At 42.0% G+C, this 23,712-nt stretch overlaps 1 protein-coding gene across 4 annotated transcripts in view; it reads right to left on the bottom strand.

Annotated features, from left to right (window-relative positions):
• Nucleotides 1-23,712, bottom strand: part of STOX2 (storkhead box 2) — a 410,255-nt gene that overhangs the window by 27,755 nt on the left and 358,788 nt on the right. For all 4 annotated transcript variants that reach the window (XM_069199355.1, XM_069199362.1, XM_069199370.1 and 1 more), the window contains exon 3: nucleotides 4,066-6,979. In XM_069199355.1, coding sequence (XP_069055456.1) covers nucleotides 4,066-6,979 — 2,914 coding nt within the window. The remainder of the gene's footprint in view (nucleotides 1-4,065; nucleotides 6,980-23,712) is intronic.

Genomic DNA, 23,712 nt, shown 5'->3' with positions numbered 1-23,712 from the left:
ATTTTCGGGCTAGAAGGGACAGTTGTATGAATGTGTCCCTCCCTGTTTGTTGAGATAATACATGGTTGTCATGTTGTCTGCTTTTCTAAGAACATTTTTCTGTGTGAGAAGAGGTTGAAAAGCTTTGAGTGCTAGAAAGACAGGTAATAACTCTCAGTGGTTTATGTGTAGCTGTTTGTGTTTGACATCCCATTGCCCTTGAATGTTGTGATTGTTTAGGTGAGCTCCCTAACTAATCATTGATGCATTTGTTGTAATTATGGTCTGAGGCACAGGGTCTTTAAATGGCCGCCCTTTGCTTAGATTTGTGGAATTCCACCACTGAAGGGACATTTATGTTTGGCAGTCTATCAACACTAGATCTTGAAGTCGACTGTGTGCCTGTGACCATTGTTGTGCAAGGCACTGTTGTAAGGGCTGCATGTTTAGTCTTGCGTGTGGTACAATTGCAATACATGATGCCATCATTCCTAAACTTTTCATGACAGATCTGACAGTGTATTGTTGATTTGTTTGTATTTGTGTGATTATATCTTGGAACGCTTGTATCCTTTGTATATTTGGATATGCTAGAGCCTGCTGAGTGTTTAGTATTGCACCCCAATACTGTTGTATTTGTGCTGGTTGAAGGTGTGATTTTTGGTAGTTTATTGAGAAACCTAGTGTGTGCAAGGTTTGTAATACATAATACGTATGATTTTGGCATTGTGTCTGACTGTTTGATTTTATTAGCCAATCGTCTAGATATGGAAAGACATGTATATGCGTCTTCTTAGGCAGGCTGCTACTACTGCCAAGCACTTTGTGAAACCCTTTGGAATAACAACAGCGCTAAGGGTTAACACTTTGAATTGGTAGTGTTTTCCTTGAATGACAAATCTGAGATATTTTCTGTGTGCATGATGGATGGGTATGTGAAAATACGCATCCTTGAGGTCTTAGGCTGTCATGAAGTCTTGTTTTTGTAATTGTGGGATGACATCCTGTAAAGTTACCATGTGGAAATGTTCTGACAGGATGTAAAGATTGAGAGGCCCGAGATCTAATATTGGCCTGAGGGTGCCATCCTTTTTCGGAATTAGTAAATATAGTGAATACACTACTGTTCCTATTTGAGACTGTGGAACCATTTATATTGCTTGTTTGAGTAGTAGAGATTGGACCTCTTGTTGTAACAGAATTGTGTGTTCTGTGGATAGTTTGTGTGACCTTGGTGGAATATTTGGAGGAGTGTTTATCAATTCTAGGGAATAACCATTGCGGATAATTGACAACACCCAGTTGACTGTGGTAATATTTTGCCAATTTGTGTGGAACTGTTGTAGTCTTCCCCACACAGGAGAGGTGTGGTGTGGAAGGGAATGATGGAGGTCACTGTTTTGGATGCTGTGGAGGCTGCTTAGTGGCCTGAAATTTCCGTCTATTCCTGGGATATTGTCCTCTATATGTGCCCCTAAAACTACCACATTGATATTGCAGTTGGTAGGCTGGCTTTGTCTGCGAGGTAGATGCCTCTAAGGGCTGTGTTCTGAAACCACCTTGAAACTGAGGTTTATGAAAGGACCCCTATATGGTGCAGAGTAGAGAGCACCCATTGCCTTTGCTGTGTCCTTTTGCAATTTTTCTATGGCTGTGTCTACTTCTGGCCCAAAAAGATGTTTTTTGTCGAACTGCCTGTTCATCACAGCCTGCTGTATTTCTGGCTTGAATCCAGAAGATCTGAGCAATGCATGTCTGCGTATAGTGACTGCAGTGTTGGCACTCCTAGCAGCAGTATCTGCTGCATCTAGGGCAGATCTTATTTGATTGTTTGTAATGGCTTTCCCTTCCTCCACTACTTGTTGTGCCCTTTTCTGGTGTTCTTTGGGGAGATGCTGTATTATGTCCTGCATCTTGTCCCAATGGGCTCTGTCATAGCAAGCTAGTAGTGCTTGCGAGTTGGCTATCCTCCACTGATTTGCTGCCTGGGACGCAACTCTTTTCCCTGCAGCATCAAATTTCCTGCTCACTTTATCAGGAGGGGGTGCATCTCCTGATGATTGACTATTTGCTCTCTTCCTGGCAGCGCTAACTACCACAGAATCAGGAGGTACCTGATGAGTGATATAATCAGGGACAGAGGGAGCAGGTATATATTTCTTCTCTATTCTAGGTGTTACGATGCATGCCTTAACTGGTTCGCTAAAGATCTGATCCACATGTTTTACTATGCCTGGGAGCATCGGGAGGCATTGATACCTAGAATATGTTGAGGATAGAGTGTTAAATAAGAAATCCTCTTCTAGGGGCTCTGTATGCATGGTAACACCATGACATGCTGCAGCCCTAGCTATGACTTGATTATAGACAGTACTATGCTCAGGTGGTGATGGTTTAGAGGGATAGCTGTCTGGATCGTTACTTGGAATGGGATCAGGGTCATAAAGATCCCATGGATCCACATTGTTCTGTTGTGAATCGTAAGAATAAGTGGGTGACTGCACTGGTGTAGGGCTGGTAGGAGGAGAGATAGGTAGGTGGGGAGAATGAAGAGGAGAGCGAGGAGGAGAAGATTGAGGAGGTGGTGGTTTCTCCTTCTGATTTGGCACTTTAGCTGGAGGCTGCAGTGTCCAATTCCTCCTGAAAAGCTAGCTTCCTCTTTGTTTTTAAAGAAGGTGCTGTCAGAATTCTCCATGTTTCCTTATGGATGTGGATCCTGGATTGTCTTTCATCCATATTTTCTAGAATTGGTTGTACCTCTAACTCCTCTTCAGAGGTTTTGTGGCTTTCTTTAAGTCTCTTTGAAAGTCCATGCTCCTCTGTGTAAGTTGGCCTTTTCGGCTCCGAAGCGTGCTTTTTCGGGATCGAAATAGATGAAGAGGACAAAGGTTTCGGCTCCGAAACTGGCTTTCTAATTTTCAACTCCGAAAAGTGGTGTTTAGTGGAGTCTGAAATGGAGCTCTTAGTTGTCTCCGATGTTTTCAGAGGAGTAGCGTTTTTCGGTGCCAAACTGGGAAGTTGTACACCAACAGTCTTTTTTCAGGCCGAGCCATGGTCTTCCGGCAGTGGCGTACCCAAGGCCTTGTGTTTTTTCTTTTGTGAGGGTGCAGGGGCTGACGTACTCACCCCGTAATCTTGTCCTGCTGTGACTGGTCTGACTTCGTCTGATTCCTGCTCAGACTTGGAATCTGAAACCAAAACTGCAGTCTGCATCAACTTTTCCTCTTCCAAGTCGAGATGTCCCCGGCCCCTTGACGCCATTTCGAGCCTTCTTGCTCTTCTGTCTCTAAGCGTCTTTTTCGATCGGAAGGATCAACAGGCCTTGCAGTTTTCTTCCTGATGGTCTGGGTCAAGGCAGAGGTTGCAAACCAGATGCTGGTCTGTATACGGGTTACTTCGTGTGGCACCGAGGATAGAATCTGAATGTAGTCCGGTCCATGAGGCTTCCACTCGGTCGAATAGGCCCGAGTTGGGCGCGCGCGCACCGAAGGGCGAACAAAGTTGTTTTCTCGATGGTAGTGCTGTGTCGATGAAAGATTATGAACCCGATCGATACAATATCAATGAAAAGAGAGTTTTCCAAATCGAAATCTCGGAGCAAAAGGAAACACGTCCGAACCCGACGGCGGAAAGAAAACAATCTACGAGTCGATGCCCATGCGCAATGGAACGAAGAGGAGGAGTCACTCAATCCCGTGACTCGAAAAGACTTCTTCGAAGAAAAACAACTTCTAACACTCCGAGCCCAACACTAGATGGTGGACTAATGCACAGCATGTGTATCTGCATGCCATCGAACATATATATATATATACACACATATAGCCGTTTATGTTCCCAAAGAACACTTGGTCAGCTCTGAAACTAAACATACCGTGTACCAATAGCTCAGTGTTGTAGGGCTACTAAAAACACTTTGTTTTTCGCCAATTACAGCTAGCAAACCCATCATGTTTCACTTTGTACCCTTATGTAAAAAACATCATAAATTTCAATTTTAAGGAGCAATCTTTGACAGGCAAATTCCACAAAACAGTTACTTTTTTGTTTTATCTCTAAGTTACCAAAATATATAAGTGTTCTTACCGTGGTGAATTGAATCCGCTGTCTACAGTAATGCTGCTACTGTCCATGCTGTCCAGTCGAGCTGAATGACTGGCTCTCTGGCTGCTGCTGTTTTCGGTCTCCTTTGGATTGAGAAGTGTTAGGTTCTTCTCAAACTTTCTTTGTAGGTCCCTTTCTTTCTCTCGCTCAAGCAACCATTGCATTGTACCTACATCGTCCCTATTCTTTTCCTCCTCGACATTCTTTTGAGTCCCTTCTTCAGATTCGTCATCATCAGAAACATTGTAATAGTCAAATGAGGCTTCCTGGTTACCAGAGGTCTCTTGCTGTCGCTGCGAGACCGGCAATGTCGGAGTAACTGAGGTGATGATTGGTTGCTCAAAGTTTTCGCAGCTGATTGGCAGTGTGTCAGTGGGCGTCTTTTGGAGGGATTTGAGCAAGGGCACTAGAGGCTTGTGAAAACTGTTCACAGACAAAGTATTATGAAGAGGTTTGAACAGAGTATCTTTACTAAATAATTCTTTCCTTTTGTCAATGCTAATAGAGTCTGCATTATGGTGTTGCACTAATCGTCCATTTGCAACTAACTCGGGAGCTTGACCAGACAATATAGAAGCTGGACCACAACTTGGCAATTTCAAGGGTTCCTCTTTATAATCTCCAAGTTCCCTGCCTATATGTTGGGGTTCACGTGGTGTGTGCTGGGATTCACGCGGTGTGTGTTCACGAGGTGTGTGCTGAGATTCACGAGGCGGGTGCTCACGAGGCGTGTGCTGAGATTCACGCGGCGTGTGCTCACGAGGCGTGTGCTGAGATTCACGCGGCGTGTGCTGAGACTCACGTGGAGTGTGCTCACGAGGCGTGTGCTGAGACTCACGCGGCGTGTGCTCACGAGGAGTGTGTTGAGATTCACGCGGCGTGTGCTCACGGGGCGTATGCTGAGATTCACGCGGCGTGTGCTCACGGGGCGTATGCTGAGATTCACGCGGCGTGTGCTCACGGGGCGTATGCTGAGATTCACGCGGCGTGTGCTCACGAGGCGTATGCTGAGATTCACGCGGCGTGTGCTCACGAGGCGTATGCTGAGATTCACGCGGCGTGTGCTCACGAGGCGTATGCTGAGATTCACGCGGCGTATGCTGAGAGTCACGCGGCGTATGCTGAGAGTCACGCGGCGTATGCTCACGCGGCATGTGCTGAGATTCACGCGGCGTGTGCTGAGATTCACGCGGCGTGTGCTGAGATTCACGCGGCGTGTGCTCACGCGGCGTGTGCTGAGATTCACGTGGCGTGTGCTGAGATTCTCTGGCTATGTGTAGGGGTTCTCTGGCTAGGTGCTGTGGCTGCCTATCACAAGGTGACAGTCTTTTTATCCCATCACACAATGTCAGTGCTTCATACTCCTCTTTCTTCTTCCCCATTGGGGAAGGAGCAGTGAGAATAGTCTCACTTGAAGTATTACACTGAAAATAGTCATCAGCCACCACTTTTGCAGTACATGCATTCAGATCGCTGTAGGATGGCACACTTTCTGGGGGCATGTCTTGCTCAATAAAGTTACAAGAATTGGGAGTTTCTACAATTCCGTTACCTAAATCAGGCGTGCATGCCTCTTTATACATTAATACTCTTTCATGTGTAAGTGTCTGTGAGGGTCTTAAAGTATTGTCATCGATATAGGAGAGGCTAGGTGTCCGATCATCAGGGCTAAAGCCTTCAACTATATCTTCAGGTGTACCCAAAGACGTCCCACCCAATGGACCTTTAGAGTTATCCATTGACCTAGATCTCTCTTTTGCTTTGTTTGATCGTTCATTCCTTGACCTTCTGTCCTGTGTATGGCTATGACTTCTATGGACCTTTGAGTGTGAACTTCCACGAGAAGGCTCTGGAAAAGGCATCTCTGTCCTCCTTTTGGCCAATTCACCAGATACATCCCATTCTGGAGTTATTGGAAAATGTGATTCAATTATGTTAGGGTTACTATGCACAATAAAATGATCTCCTCCCTTGCGCTCCATGATGAAACAGCCTTCCCGTGGAGAACGGATTCGGGGATTGTAGAACTCATATTCTCTTTCCCCAGGTACATCCAGGTGTGAGCCATCCGAAGCTTTGGAAGCCCTTGTTTTGCTGTGTGACCGAGATTTTCCATGAGCTTTCCTATGATTCCTACTCTTCTTGCTTCGGCTGCTATGATGGGCTGAGGATCCTGCTTTGCTTCGCTGCGCTTTTTCTTCTTCAAGTCGTTTCATTAGTGCAGTGTGTCTCACAACATTCTCAACAGTCAAATCTGGATTAATACGGCGAATAATTTCTACCTCCACGTCTCTTGGTATGGTTGATGGGGTGTCCTCGTCCCTTAAGGGCCATTCCTCAGGTGGAAACTGAGCTGAAAATGTAGCCAATTGTTTCGTCTTATCTTTTTTAAAGCTAAGTCTAAACAATTTCAGTCCAAATTTTTTAGGGGGCTTGTCCCCATCCTTCGACTTAGTTAGTGTTTCTGCTTTGTATGAAAAATTTACAGTACTTTTACTTTTTTCAGTGGGTGGTACCTGGCACATAGATGGGGGGCAATAGGAATCCTTGCAATCTTTTGGTGATTTCCTCTGTAGAGTAGAAGCATGCATGCTGTGCATATCTTCCCTGCAACAATGGCAAGAGTCGCAGTGGTTTTTGGATAGAGTCCTATCCCTGATGCAGCCTGACGGTGAGGGAGTTATAGTTCCTGGTTGTGGAGAGGTACACTGAGACCTGTCCGGTATCCTCTCATCCAAATGATACCATTTGCTGTTAGTTCTTATAAGAGTGGGAGTTATAAAATACGTCTGTGGCGTCACAATGAAATAGCCATCTGGTGTTGGATAGATTTTTCTCTCACGCACAAGCATATTGAGAGTATGCCGAAGGATTTCCGAGCTTGGAGTAGGAACCCCTAAATGAAAAAATACAAGAGTGTAAGATTGTTTAAATTAAGCAGCTGATGTTTCAGAAAATGAATTACTTTTATAAATCACTGCAACTAATTAGAAACCAAATGCAAGGTATTAGAAAGTATATCAGTATTTATTTTCCATTAGGTAGCAATGAAACAAATACATTAAATTTGATCCACATCATCGCTTGTGTACACATCATAATGTGCTTGTTTGTCCTCTAGATTTCTACACTTCAGGGACAATTGCTTACAAATTAAAACTGATGGAAGAAAGTCATCAAAAGATACATTGCATCTGATTTAAATTATTTAAGCAAAACAGTATAATGTGAAGCTATATGTACACAGAAAATAAGTCACTTTTTAATGTTTTTTTCCATTTACCTTGATCAGCAGTTTAATAAATAAATAAAGCTTTGCAAAGTACTTTGAAATATTTTTTTTGCTTATCCAACGTCCATCAGAATATATCTGTATATATAGCTCAGCAGCTTCATTCATCCTCAATATTTAACATCTTGAGGCCACGACTGGAGTGCCACAGGCAGAGGTTCCACATTCACGGATTCTGTACTCATGTACCATGCAACTACAAGCTTTTATCCCTGAATTAGGGATACCGATGCAAACCTAAAATTAACGGGTTCAAAATAAGCTTGGCTAGGACAGAATCGAGGATAGTTCCATTCCCAATTACAACCCGCTCCCAGCAGATGCTAAATCGGAGCAGCTGGGCTGATGTTTGTTAAGGATTAGTCATGGGGGAAGGTGACAGGATATGTGATGGTTGGGGAAGCACAGCATGCTCCACATGTGCTGCAGAATGGGGTCTTTGGGGGCGGCATGCACAGTACATCCGACTTGGTGTTTAAGCATCAGGTGAATAAATCTTCATTATCAGGCACTATAGGATCCACCACTGTCAGTACTGTGACCTTCTAATTCAGGGCTGGACTAGAAACCCAAAGCAGCCCTGGCAAATTTTGTCAGACCTGCCCCATAGAGTGCCTAGTGAGCAAGCAGGACCACTACAATTGGTATTCCCCTGCTCCAAAGAAGATTTTGGGGGAAAAATAAAAACCACAAAAAACGTCCATTCAACAACACATTTTTATTAATTATTCGTTTTTAAAGCATAGTAGAGGATGACCTTACAGTGCACCAGGATACAGCAATCTTAATTGGAGGGCTCTTCAATGATTACCTCATCATCACCCTCTAACAGTACCTCTCATTTCTCTGTAGCCCCTCTCACACACGTATTTCATTTGTTTTACAGTGCCTCTCTTACCACCGTAGGGTGTCTGAGCACTTTACATCACACACACATAATGAATTACACATGTTATTCACTGTATAGAAAATGTTACATAAGATAAAGGGGACTACAAGGTATCGGATTCATATGTTATCCATACTGGGGAAGCATACACTCAGGAGTCACAATGTAAAACAGTGGTCAGGTTGACTTTACTAATAACAATTTATTTCTACCCAAACAAAGTCTTTTTAGCAAAACTAGGAAAATCAAAGTTTGGGGAAAAACATAACTATAATTCGCGCCTCCATCATGCACAGTTGTCTCAATAGTTTTCCTGCAAATATTACACTGATATTATCAATGATGTTATCAAAGATGTCATGAGTGTAGCAATACGCAGAGCAATTAGCAGTGCACGGCGACAGCGCAAGTTATTGTTACCTTAGAGCACGAGTTATGGTTACTTGAAATAGCTAATTATAACAGCTGAATTTCTACTGTTTTGTACGTTTACAATGTTAGCCTAAATATAACATCCCTGTAACCTTTGGTTTATTAGGTGAATTTCGATTGTTTTTTGTATTCTATTTCCCAACTATAACGTTCCTGTAACCTTTGTTTTCTCAGTGAATTTCTATTTAAAAAATATATAAAGTCATTTAAATTACTATTCATTAATCCAATCACCGCCGCGCACAGCTCTGGAGGTTGTCCAGGCCCTATAGCCAACCCCCTAAAACCACCCAACCCCGGGCCACTCATTGCCTTTGGTTCTGCACTGCAGAGGATGGCTGAAGGGCCTGGCCCTACCGCCAACCCCCTATAACCACCCAACCCCGTGCCACTTACAATCAGAAATGTTCTGACAAGTTGAAAAAACTAATTATTTGGCACATAAAAAAATTTAGATCACCTTTCTGTTTGTAACTTAAATATTTGAAGCTGAAAAGACTTTAAAGCTGAAAATGACAACTGACACACAGACTGGAACTCTCAACCTTCTGTGTGAGGGTCTGACACCTTAACCATTAGGCCGCAGGTGACTCCTTACTGTGCTTTGTCAAAACATATGTATGCCAATTAACCCCAAAGAGTTTGAAAAACACGTAACGGTCCCATCACTGTTTAACATTAAAAACACAAGTAAATAAAGAAACACAATGCTATGAGATACCAGGATTTGAACCTTCAGCCTACTGACAGTCCGAGAGCTTTACCAGTAGGCCAGAAGTGAGACTATTCTGGTCTGCATCAAAACATAACGTACCAAACATCCTGCTACTGTGGCACTTTGAAGTCATTGCATGGAGAGACCATTGGATAGACAATCTCTCTCTCTTCTTCTTACATCCCATTGAGAGAGAGAGAGAGAGAGAGAGAGAGAGAGAGAGAGAGAGAGAGAGAGAGAGAGAGAGAGAGAGAGAGAGAGAGAGAGAGAGAGAGAGAGAGAGAGAGAGAGAGAGAGAGAGACAGAAAAATAAAGAAAGTGACAAGGCCGTAGGATTCCCATTTTAATTGGGAGCCTCAAGGCCCCTGCAGTCCGAGCCTTGAGGGAGCTGCTACAGGTAGCAGCTCCCTGCATGCGGGAGCCAATCTTCCATCTCAGTGATGAAATCTCGGGCAGGGAAAGAGATGAAATCTCAGCTTTCAGGAAGTGGGAGAATTTTGATAGCTCCCGCTTGCTTAAAAGAGGAGTGTTTGCTATTGCTTGCCGGGAGCTGCTCTCGACAAGCAAAAGCAAACAGCTACCTTGCAAGGGAGTGAACCTCAGCAGGAAGCAGAAGCCGGTCCTGGGGGTGAGGGGTGGGGTGGTGCAGAGCATGTATGACTCCAAGAGGGGGGGCTGGGTGTCCCCCCTCCATGTTTTCAATTTAGCTCCAGGGAGGTGGTGGTCCCGGGGGCAAGGGGTCAGTGCGGACCCAGTCATTAGATATTGTAGCCCTGGGGTGGTGGCGGTCCCTGTGGGGTCCGCAGGACTCCCCTCTATTATTTTTATATTATCTTGCCCCGGGGAGGTGGTGGTACCCAGGATATAGGGGGGTCCGCAGGAGCCCCCCATCTATTATTTTTATAATATCTTGCCCCGGGGAGGTGATGATCCCCAGGGCTTCTAAAAGCCATAAAAGGTGGGCCGTTCAACACCCTTTGTTTTTTTTGCCCAAAATGATCCCAGGATTTGACCCAGGGGCAACATAACAGAGAAACAAGGGGAGACTGCTTTTGTTTTGCTTTGTTTTTAAATCACAGCAAAATCCACGGATCCATTGTGAATTTCACCATGATTTTAAAAAGAAATACTTTTAAGCCTGGTGGGGGGGCCCTGGGGGACACCTGGACTGAGGCTAGGGGCTTGAAGTAAACTTACCCTGCTCCCTTTTCTTTTTTTTCCACATTTGTTTTTGAGGCTCGGCTGAAGCTAAGTCTCAAAATGGCTGCCAACACTTTGCAGTTGAGATATAGGAAGCCAATCAGATCTCTGCACGAGATCTGGAGGGTTCATTAGGTCTTTGCACCTCTAGATTTACAAAGTTTTCTTTTAATAATTCAAAAGCTATCGAACGGATTTACACCAAACAACTGTACTGCCATTTGATAAGTTTTGTTTTGACCAATGACTTTGTGTTTCACCACTGCGCATATTAGTTGCTCAATGTTCACCAGTAGCACATGGTATGTTTTGTTCAGTTTAGCCGCCTATGGGCTTTGACATTGCATTAGTCATTACATTCTGTATTCTGCCTAGTGGCTTTGACATGCTGTATCCAGTCTAGCCGCCTATTGGCTTTGACATTGCATTCCTATTGGCTTTGACATGATGTATTCAGTTTAGCTGCCTATTGACTTTGACATGCTATTAGATATTCTGCCTATGGGCTTTGACATGATATTATATATTGCATTTTGTATTCAGCTTAACTGCCTATTGGCTTTGACATGATATTATACATTGCATTTTGTATTCAGCTCAGCTGCCTATGGGCTTTGACATGATATAAGACATTGCATTTTGTATTCAGCTTAGATGCTTATTGGCTTTGACATGACACTAGACATTGCATTTGATATTTAGGTTAGCTGCCTATTGCCTTTAACGTGGAGTTAGACATTGCAGTTGAGAATCCAAGCTGTGTTTTTGAACCAAGATGTTTTTCTCACAGTAGACTAGACATGATAAGAGAGAGTACATGGGTGTTGTTTTTTCTTCGCTTGAGCTTGGGAACAGGAGTAGTCTTGGAGACCTGGCCAGTCTCCAAAAGGCTTGCTCAGTTTCCCAGGTCTGAGAGGAGGGGGCACACCTTTGTAACGAATGTAACAGGCTGCAGAGAGTCAGATTCGAATCTGCCGGACCTCGTGCTGGAGCTTGGCGCCAGCTGCCAGCAATCCCGTGTGGGTAGATGAATCTCTTTCTCGCGGCTGACAGAGGTCATCAGCTTGCAGACCTTAGAAAGATGAAGCTGTAGATAGTTCCCACACGGTGAAGTATTTGTTTTGCTTTGCATTCAATATCTTATAAATGTAACCTGCTGTGTATATTGCAAACTGATATATTTTGTTTGATTAACGCGGACTTGAAAGCTACTAATTCGTCATTCATAAATATTGTGGTTGGGGAAGAATTAACAACAATAAAAGTCTTCTTTGACCTCAGAAGTGCATTTCTGTTGTGTTATGTTAGTGCTTAGAAACTAGATAAGAGGAAAGCACTACAATTGGTACCAGGAGTCGTGGGGTCGGTCATTAAGAGGTGATTAAGAGGGTGTTGACGAGTTGGTAGATTTCTAAGTGCACACTTTAAAAGTGTAATTGTTTTTTTGTTGTTTGGAGAATTACAGAAATTGTTTTTTGGAGAATCACAGTAGCACGGCAGACCATGTCTGGGAATGCATGTATTGGTAAACTGCCTGATGGTGCTACGAAAAACTGTGAATTGTTTTCTGTTTGGGGAATTACAGAAGAAAATGCATGTGTAGCTAAAATGCCTGATGGTGTTTTGAGAAATAATTCCTGTTGTTCATATGTAGAAAAAGTGTCTTTTGGAAGTAATGATGACAGAAAGGTCTGGATACCTTTATCTGCTTACAGAGAAATGCAGGAGAAATGTAGGAAGTTGGAACATGAAAATAGAAATTTACGTGAGCAAATTAGCCCGACTGAAAGTTATAAAAGGGCTGTTTTTGAAGAATCTTTCTTGTTCCATTCCAGTAATGAGGGGGTTAAGACAGCTCCGAGCACATGTGAGCCAGGGTTTTTGGCAGCCAAAATGCATTCCTTAACTGATAACACGGACGAGAGAGACCAGAATGTGATTTACGAGTTACCGTTGCAAAATGCACAAGTAAAACGAAAGATTTTAGAGCAAGAGACGACTTTCATTAGCTTGTTTGATTTTTGGAAAAAGAATAGCCCTCATTTGAGTGAAATCCTAACACTTTTGTATATGGTCACTGTGAAAAATTATATGCAGCTGCGCGCTTGTGATTTGGCAAATGAAATAATGCAGACTTTAGGTTTCTGCGCAGTGCAAGAAGGAAATACTTATGTACATGTAACTCAAGAACAAGGAAAGAAAATAGTGCCCCTAGCTAGAATCATACAATGGATCTGGTACTTGCAAGACAGGGCTAGAGTACCACAGGTAAAAGAATTACCGGTGAAATTGTGTGCACCATTTGAATTCGTGTCTACTGAAGATAAAAAGCATGTTTGTTTTACTAATGATTCATTGACTGAAATGTTGTTTTCTGGCACGTAGAAGGAACAGCGTTGTATAATGTGTGTCAGATTTTAAAGCAAGAGCTACGTGAGATGTGTCATTTTTACGCTGATTTTTGGTTCATTGCTAATGTTTTAGCACCTAACTGGTTCAATTACCTTGCAGATGTTAATGAGAAAAATTCAGAGAGAGAAGTGTACACCCAGAATTCTGCCTTAGTGGGGATGGCTAAGTGGGTGCCCCAGAAATGTGAACAGCTGAGAGAAAAAGCCACTTACAGGTGGGCAGAGATGAGAGAGATGCACATTCCCCTAGATTTGATAAAAACTGTGCAGCACGCACAAAAGCAATCTGTCATGCAAGCAGTCACAGAGCAGTTGGGGAGAGGAAAGTTACCAGGACAGAAATGGCAAATTGATCAGGTTTTAGGGAGAGTGATTGCTGCAAATTACCAAGGAAAAATCGAAATTATGCTGATACCTAGAAAAGAATCTGATTCATTCATACAAATTGGAGACAGAATGGCCCAAATTGACAAAAGTGCAGTGAATGGAGGTTTGGTAAAGAATGAGTCTGCCCCAGCCCTTCTGACAGTGCAAGAAAAGGGAAGCTGTGGCGCAGCAGATAAAAACCTCAGTGCTGATGTGTGGGCTGAAGCCCCAAGTGATCCTCCAGAACCTGCAGAAAATATAACAAAGGGCCTCAAAAACGTCCTGCTGATTATAAAACAGGGAAAGAAAGAGGAAGGGTGCAGTTTAAATGAAAAATGTTATTTGCAAGAAAAGTCATACTTGTTTCTTTTGCAGATCCTACCACGTTTCGCCACTGTCCCAGAGTGTGCTGTGTGGTCCCCCTTCCGGTGTGTGCGTGTGGGGTCGGGGAAGGGACCGAATCCCCAACCTGAACCTGGCTGAGTAAAGTGCCAGCACCATGGATCCATTTTGCGCAAACTGCGCCTTCAGTTCAAGTTCAACTTGTTTGATTGCATTCTTCCACTGGAACTAAGCTGTGTTTTTTTTTTTCCCCTCTCGTATGGAACTCTGACTTTTGCTTACCTTCCAGAAAACCTTTCAGGTGGACCGTGCACCTTTACATGAGCAGAACTCATGCCACATCAAATTGCTAACACTGTTGAATTAGAGACTCATTCAGAGTATAAAAATTGCCCAGTCTTTTCTATGTAGATGTATCTGATGTGAAAGGTTATGAAATCAATGTGTTAATCCACTTCTATTGCTTTACAGGGATTGCTTTGATCTGATGTTTTTTTTGTTTTTGTTTGAAACAAGAGATATGTGAAGCAAAAATTCATTGGTCAAAGGGCGGAATGTACTGCCATTTGATAAGTTTTGTTTTGACCAATGACTTTGTGTTTCACCACTGCGCATATTAGTTGCTCAATGTTCACCAGTAGCACATGGTATGTTTTGTTCAGTTTAGCCGCCTATGGGCTTTGACATTGCATTAGTCATTACATTCTGTATTCTGCCTATTGGCTTTGACATGCTGTATCCAGTCTAGCCGCCTATTGGCTTTGACATTGCATTCCTATTGGCTTTGACATGATGTATTCAGTTTAGCTGCCTATTGACTTTGACATGCTATTAGATATTCTGCCTATGGGCTTTGACATGATATTATATATTGCATTTTGTATTCAGCTTAACTGCCTATTGGCTTTGACATGATATTATACATTGCATTTTGTATTCAGCTCAGCTGCCTATGGGCTTTGACATGATATAAGACATTGCATTTTGTATTCAGCTTAGATGCTTATTGGCTTTGACATGACACTAGACATTGCATTTGATATTTAGGTTAGCTGCCTATTGCCTTTAACGTGGAGTTAGACATTGCAGTTGAGAATCCAAGCTGTATTTTTCCAAGCTGTGTTTTTGAACCAAGATGTTTTTCTCACAGTAGACTAGACATGATAAGAGAGAGTACATGGGTGTTGTTTTTTCTTCGCTTGAGCTTGGGAACAGGAGTAGTCTTGGAGACCTGGCCAGTCTCCAAAAGGCTTGCTCAGTTTCCCAGGTCTGAGAGGAGGGGGCACACCTTTGTAACTAATGTAACAGGCTGCAGAGAGTCAGATTCGAATCTGCCGGACCTCGTGCTGGAGCTTGGCGCCAGCTGCCAGCAATCCCGTGTGGGTAGATGAATCTCTTTCTCGCGGCTGACAGGGGTCATCAGCTTGCAGACCTTAGAAAGATGAAGCTGTAGATAGTTCCCACACGGTGAAGTATTTGTTTTGCTTTGCATTCAATATCTTATAAATATAACCTGCTGTGTATATTGCAAACTGATATATTTTGTTTGATTAACGCGGACTTGAAAGCTACTAATTCGTCATTCATAAATATTGTGGTTGGGGAAGAATTAACAACAATAAAAGTCTTCTTTGACCTCAGAAGTGCATTTCTGTTGTGTTATGTTAGTGCTTAGAAACTAGATAAGAGGAAAGCACTACAACAACAAAAAAATACTCTTTCTGGACCACGAGGTACTTTCCTGCCAAGTTTGGTGTAATTCCATCCAGCATTTCAGGCTGCTGTTGTGTCGAATTAAAATGGGAAACATACTTTTTTTTACCTGCCTTTTTCTCGGTCCCCGCTTGACTGATCACCCCGAAACTTTCCAAGCCCAAGTCCCTTGGGTACACTTTTTTGTGAAAGTTTCCTGAAGATTTGTCAAATGGTGCCAAAGATATAGCCAAATTAAAAACATTCTTTAACAATGGAATCTAGGTCCTAACTATATATGTATATATATCTATATCTATCCAAAATTATCAAAAATTAAACAAATCTGATTGGAAGATAGAGCTTTTCCCTTCCCTGTTTTCCATTGTGGGTTCAGAAACCTAGACTTTAGTTTGAGGACCTCAGGTCTCTAACTGGCTAGCTGCCAGGGTAAATACTGCCTTGTGGCTACCATTACAAGATGCAGGGCATAGTCCCAATCAGGACCAGAATTAAGAGGGGGAGGGGGGCGACTTGTGCAGCCGCACTGGGTGCAGACCTGGAGAGGGGGCGCTGACCTCAGGGGAGGGGGCACTGCGTTTAGCAATAACTTAGAATTTAAAAGCACCTGAATGAAGCAAAGTTCCATGTCCATCCAGCTGTCAGGCAACAATAAAAATGTTGAGATAACTCTTGTGATTAATGTTCCTGACAGAGAGAGATGGAGTTTTGTCCGGTGGCAATTCTGACTCGCCATAAAGTAGCACAGAGTGTTAACATGCCTGCTGTAAAGATCAGAACTGTATTTTCTGTGGAAAGCTGAGTAGATTAGTAAAACCAGCCTTTACCAGCACTTTAAAACAAATGAAATGTATGTGAGACAGGGTCTATGAAGAGATGAGAGGCACTTTTGTTGGATGGGACTCCGGGAATATAAGGAGGAGGTCACGGGGGGGGTGGTGCCAAAAGGGTTTGTTGCACAGGGCGCTACCAGTAATAAAGTCAGTCCTGGTCCCCATGTCCTGAATCAAAACAACAACAAAAAAAAAATCAAGCCTACATAAGAGAGTAGGGTGGACAGCCCCTAAATCCCAGACTTAGGCTCATAGTTTACAAATTAAAAAGAAAATATGGTTTTGTGCCTGGGCTCAATGAATTCAACCCTTAAAGACATAACCCTCCCTGACTCTGCTATGAAGTTTGCAAACTGTACAGAGTTTGTGAACAATGAAACTCTTGAACTCATGTGTTAAACTCCCTCCCATAGTTCGCGGACTCTGCCTAGATTTCATAAAACATGAAACTCATGGACCCATACTCTATGCAGAAATTGGCGACTTGCCAAAAGGTGTGTCAAGTTCGCAGACTTGATTTTAAGTCGGCAAACTAATGGCAAAATTTGGCACCACTTAAAAAAAAAAAAAAAAAGAAAAAAAGTAATGATGTCCTCACTAAATTTGAGGTTTAGTATTGGGCTGGGGTTAAACTTGGCTTTTGGGATGTGTTGTTGGTGAACTCTAAATGTTTAAACGCACAAAAAGTTTATGGAGTCGCATCAAAGCCTACAGATTTGGCACAACTGGCTAAGAGGGCAGAATTTCCACAACATTTTGACAAGTTGGAGAACATTCTATGGGTTTAATTGGTGGAAAGGTAATATATTCTTATACCACATCTGTGCAGTTCATAACTAGGGTATATTTATATTTCTGTATTCCAACTCTGAGCCACGAAAGACAAAACAGGGGATTCTAAGACCATCACCTGCTTCTACCGAGAATGAAGATGTTATCTGCACTAGGGACATCGGGGATAGGGAGAATCACATCAAGAATTTCATTTTTAGGAGTTCCTCAGTCATCCACCAGAATAGAAGAAATTGGAAGCGGAAAATAGTTACCTGCAACTTCTGTGACCAGAAACTAAGCATGGGACAGTTCGGTCTCTACTTCTTAGGCACATTGACAATGACATGACGCCTCAAGTGAAAGTAGGCGAAGGAGTATGAAGTTCCAGGAAGAACACGAAAGAAACAGACACCATCAATCCACACCTCGGCATCTTTGCACTTTACTTCAAAATTAATATCTGGTGCAGAGGATAAGAATCTCAGGGTTGGGAATGAATAGATGGAAAACCATTACATAAATTTCTACTGGCAAGAAGAAAAGTGGTAAAATTATATTTGGGATTGACTATAACACCTTAACATATATTTAAAAAAAGCTAAAACGCCCTTAACAAAAACACATACAAAGTGAAGTTATGGTTACAAAACAAAACCTAAAGCCACTGACAATCACCACTTATGGTTAGCTCTGCAAGCAATAATTTAAAACAAGCATCTAAACAATAATTCCTACACTAAATAAAATAATCCCAATAAATACCACCACCTAAAAGCACATTATCATTAATTGACAACACACACACACACACACACACACACACACACACACTAAATAATACTACATTCATAGCCATCACTTTCATAATGGTAATGTGATATGTAAACTGGTTTGTAAACTTTTTGCATGGCAATCGCATCTATCAGGGCAGAGGTGATATCATGGCAAAGAGTTATGGACCGTGGAGCTAACACTTATTGAGGAAATTCAGGAAACTACTTTAGCTGAGGTTTTTAAGTGCATTTCAGATGATTTTTAAACAACGAAAACAGCATTATTTTCTTGAGCTATCTGTTGTTATGTAGTGATGTGTGTGGCATTCGTAGCAACGGATTAGAACTGCATGACACCTCTGTTCTGAGAATGTTCATCTTAGAAGAGGTGAATATTCTTGGAAACCGTCAGCAGAAGTACCCAACTCCTCACTCTTATGGATTCCAACATTTTCTTTTCCCAACAGATTCCGGAGTACTGCATAACAATTTATACAATGTGCTATTTCTTTTTCCTATGACTAATTTACTGCGTTTCCTAGAACTTACACCTATGAAACTATTCCAATTAGCACTGCTTTTGGTGTTGTATTTTTCAGCACTGAATAGCCCAAAATACATTTCTTCCTCGTGTTCCTATTGCCAAGTACACTGATACTTATTTTATTTATTATGGTGCCACCTAGATATTTTATGGAATACTTCTCTCAGAAGTAGCAGAATAGTAAGACTTAAGTTTTGAAACTCTGCATTTCTGCGCTCCCCCGGCACTCAAATTTATCTTAAAATGCTTGCTGTGTAGCAGTGCGCACTCTGCAGCCACCAGAAGCAATTTTAAACTCAAGACCTACATCCTCGTAGAGGACCACAGGAATGAAGGACGCAGGACCAACAGCAACCTTGTGCATGCCCTGCATCCCCACTCTTCCGTTAACGCTACAAGGAGTGAAGGATGCTCGACCAACAGTGATAAGTAGCGTTGCTAATATAAGTAGTAAAAATGGAAGAGCTTTTTTTCAAATTAGGTTGGGTCTAATCTATCTGCAGAGAAAATGCCTCTGTGTGGATTTATTGTTTATGTTCTGAAAGTATTTAAGAACCTTCCTGACATCACAGACAATGAAGATAAAAGTGTCCACTGATATAGAAAGATACCATTTTGGCAGACGTGTACAAAGAGAAATGGAATCAGTAAAGGAATACGTCACTTCTGTTCACAAGTTGGCCGCTACATGCAATTTTGGTGACAGTACAGATGAAAGAACACGGGATTAGTTTATGTTATGGTGCAGCAACGATAGAGTCGAAGAGGAACTATGCACAAATAAAATCCCTCTCTCTCATACGTTTTAGTGGTAGTCAAACAGTTTAATCATCCCCTTGCATGTATAGCAGAGCTATGCAAGGAAAAGGAGCAAAGTGAATGATTGTATATGCAGCTCACCCATAATTCCCCATAGAACATGAAGTCTAGTGGTGTATGCTACCGTTGTATGCCACCATTGTAGCAATCCAGGTGATTTGTCTTATCCAAACTGCCTTGCAAAAATGTGGAAGAAAGAGGCATTTGACCAAACGCTTTAGAAGTGTGAGGAGTGTTGGATGAATTTGTTTTGCAAGTAATGGTTGAAGCAAATAGTATAAATGACACGCGTTGTGCCAATTCCAGAGATGTAGTTGCAATCAATCGATGAGCATGACGATTAATTTGGGGCACAACTTTCACTTATATCAGACAATGTATACTAGGAAAAGTTTTAAGATACTGTTTGACTCAACCATCCTGATGTGAAAGCATAAGGTTATGGTAGTAATCCAGCAGAACTAGGAGAATACTTCAATATCATCGTTGAAATTAGAGGGAATGTCACTGAAGGAAAGGTTCATGTTCCATTGTAGGAGACACAGTGCTGAGTTTGCCACACCAAAAAGTAATCGGCATTAGTCTCAGACCCAATGCTGAACCACAAGTGTAGGTCAGCTGTGGCAATGATCTGGCAGGTACCGTTGTGGGTTCATTTTCCAAGCTATTTTCTGAGAAGATTAGGTATCTTAAAGTGTACAGTCATTATATTACGTTAAGAGAGAGTGCTGTTCCTATAGCAAGTAAAGTGGCAAGTATTCCCATTAGTTCTAGGGAAACTGTGAAGGTAGAAATTAAGAAACTATGGGCCAGATGTAGCAAAGGTTTTTACCCATTCTGTGTCTATGGGAAAAAGTGTTTGTACATATGGCCCTATGTACTGAAAGGATCACTGAACCGGTGCAATCGACTGAATGGTTGGGGTTAGTAGCAGCATATAAGTCCAACAGGGATGTAAGACTCTGTGTGGACCGTAGAGAGATAACCAAAGGAGTTGCTCTAGACAGGTACTCTATACCAAATATTGCTGAGATGGTTATTGTGCTAGCTGGTGCAAAGCACTTCACTACATTAGACCTAACCTCAGCATACCATCAAGTTGAGCAATAAGTACAGTCTAAGACATAACTGCCTTTGTAACCAATTTGAAACACACATATACACACACACATATTTTTGTTTTAAATCGCTTGCCTTTTGTGTTATGTTCTGCTGCATCTGTTTTCCACAGTATTATGGCTTTTTTGTTTGATGGACTAGTCAGTGTATCATTCTAAACATAGTGAGATGTATTGGATAGAAGGGTTTGACTCTCAAGGCTAGCAAATGTAAATTTGCCATGATCAACATCAGTTATTTAGATAACGTTATCACTGGTGATGGTATTAAACCTAAAACATAATTCATACAAACTATTCTGAATCTACCTAGTCCTACTAAGAAAGATATAGTACAGACATTCTTGATTACGCAGAATGTTATTCTTTCTTCATTCTAAATTTTGCTAATGGGACTGTTATTTGTGAATTATTACAGAATGGGAAATTATTTGAGTGATCTGTAGATTGTGAAGTGGATTTTAAATAGATTAAAAGCTTGCCTGCAGGAAGTTCCCAAGTTGAGCAGTTTTTCCCTGGTCTTCCTTGTGTCCCTGTTACAGATGCCAGAGAGAAATTGGCAGTGTTTTGGGCTATCCGGAAATGTAAAACCTTTTTGTGGGGTATCAATTTTAGAGTATTCTCAGATCACAAGCTATTACAAAACGTTCTGAAAATAAGGGACTTAAATATTTCATGAATAATTTATAAGGGGTAGTAGGATTGCAGGATTTTCAATTCACAATTAAATATTTATCAGGTGTTCTGAAAAAAGCTAGATCTAGATTGGTCTCTGAGTGACAAGATAAGTGTGAGTTTGAGGAGGAATGGTGAGCGGATACACCATTAAAGTGTATCTAATCACACAAGTATCACAGAGGAAAAGATGTTAAATGAGTTAACTGGTGACTCTTTCTTGGAGAAAGTTTGTAAATCGGTAAAGGTGGGTATTGTAGGAGTAGGAAGGCTGCATATTGTGAAGAACTAAAAGTGCTTAAAAGGGTAAAGGTGGAACGCTCCACACACAGCTGTTTACTTCTGTGTGGTGCAAGATTAGTTCCGCCAACCAGTTTGAGATCTTGATTAACTGACTTTGCCCACTTGGGTCATGAAGGCATTTTTAAGATGAAAGAACAGTTCAGGTTGAGTTATTGATGGCTAAGAGTGGACTTCAATTTTGAAAAAGTAATAAAAGACTGTGGCGAGTTTAATAAGGGTGACAAGATTAGGAAGATCAGAAAACCCCTCATGGTGTTTAAAGATTTGCCAACTAGTCACTGGGAACAGGTGTGTAGTCTATTGGTACTAGTGAATATGCTCTCCTGTTGGCGTGAGATAGTTTTGGCGAGGGACATAACTACCAGTTATTATATTTTTGAAATACATTTTTGAACGGGAAAACAACTGAAGATCCATTTACGGACAATGATGTTCAGGTGATATCACTTGAGATGGAAAAAAAAAAAATTATTAAAAAAAGAGGGATTATACATAAGAAATATTCCCTTTATCATCGCCAAATTCTAACTTTTTGGCAAGAATAACAAGCAACACCTAGTCCAAATACCACTCAACAACAAGAACCTAGATGGAACCCCAACGTTTATCCAAGCCATTTGCATTCACCCTGGACATAGGGTTGAAATATCTCCAAAGAAAATCAACACAGCTTGTTACTATCTTTACACTAAAGAAGCAAAATGGATACTCCCAGAAAGCTATCTCAGAAAGCCATTCAAGCACTCATACTTTGGCATCTGGATAGATGCAACACCCGGCTCAAAAGCCTCCAAAACTTCACATATAAATGCCACCCTCAAAGGCATCCTACACACCAGAGCATGCGTCATTTAGTGAGTGAAGAAATATCACCACATTCCCCCCACCCTGATGAAACGCCACTGGCTCCCTGTTAAACCATGTAATGTCCATACAGAAGAAATTTCTTCAAGATGATTTATTTAATTATCTTAAAATACATTTCAAATAGAGGTTTCAATGTAGAACCTCACAAGGAACGACTATGTCTACTCTGAGGCTCTTAACAGCCTCTTGCAGAAACTTCACCCACATATTAAAACTTCCATAACACATTCAAAGACCATTCTCCACAAATCTATAGGGCACAGTACAAGACCACAAAGGACAGGCCATGACACCCCTCTTGCCAGTTTGCACAATCTTCAAAAACATCTACATCTTCTACAAAGTGATCATGACCAGCAACCCCACAAATCTACCATACAAGCTCACCACATCTGGGTGGCTCTAGGCACACCTGCAGCCAGTACATCATCATAATGGAGACGAAGAAATGCAAAAAAAAATGTATAATAACCAAAGCAACAGGACTTCTCTATCTATGTACCTAGGGCTATACTCCAAAGGCCTAGTTACTGTGATTTTATGTAACTGCAAATATGTGTTTTATTTATTGTTGTGCTCTATTTATCCTTAATTACTTTCCTTGTAAAAAATGCACATAGAAAACATCATGTCAACATATATAAATGCAGTTCTTCTAAGCATAACATTTTACTTATTATCATTGTTGAGGGAGGTGAGGGGCTTCTGGGCCCATTTTAGGCTTCGTCTTTTGATAATAGTGTATTACATGCTGCACACCTGCATTTTATCTCTTTCCATGTTATGTGTATTTATAAAACGCACTATCACCCGCAAGAGTATCCTGCCACTGAGTAGGTATGCACGCTTACCCCTGCCTAAGGTAAGTTGGTTAAATGAAAAGCCATGTCTTCAGCTTCTTGCAGAACACAAGGAGAGAGTAGGAGGCTCTGATGTGGAGTGGAAGGTTTGCCCATGATCCAGGAGAATACCCGTCCTCCTCATCTAGTTATGTGTATGAATGTGATAAGTTCCAGAAGGAGTCCTGCAGAGGTGTCTGAGTGGTTGGTGGAAGGAAATGCAAATGTTCAGGTAGGTGGAGCGTACGTTGTGTAGTGCCTTATATGTGTGTGCGAGGACTTTGAAATGAGCATTTTTGTGTATCATGAGCCAGTGGAGCCCCCTGAAGCGTGGTGTTATGTGAGTTATGTGTGGGAGGTTGAGGATGAGTTTGGCTATTGAGTTCCAAGTGGTTTGTAGTCTTCCAGCAAGTTGCTTGGTGATCACAGTGTGGAGGGTGTTCCCGCAGTCCAACTTGCTGGTGACTAGGGAATGAGTGATGGTATTTCTTTTGTTGCTTAGGAGCCTTTTGAAGATCTTCCTCAATATCTTCAGAGTATGGAAGCAGGATGCAGTGACAGCATTGAGTTGTGTGGTCATGTCCAGTTTGCTGCTGATGATGATCCTGAGGTTCCTGGCATTGGTGCAGGGTATGGTTTGGTCAGCCAACACTGGCGAGGTGTTCTTGCTGAAGATCTCTACTTCTGGCTGGTCAGTGTTGAGCTTGAGGTACTTGGCTTTTAT

This window comes from Pleurodeles waltl, chromosome 1_2 (assembly GCF_031143425.1).
Source record: "Pleurodeles waltl isolate 20211129_DDA chromosome 1_2, aPleWal1.hap1.20221129, whole genome shotgun sequence".
In the NCBI taxonomy this organism is placed as follows: domain Eukaryota; kingdom Metazoa; phylum Chordata; class Amphibia; order Caudata; family Salamandridae; genus Pleurodeles; species Pleurodeles waltl.
Note: the sequence above shows the minus strand (reverse complement) of the source record. Positions and strands in the feature narration are given on the sequence as shown.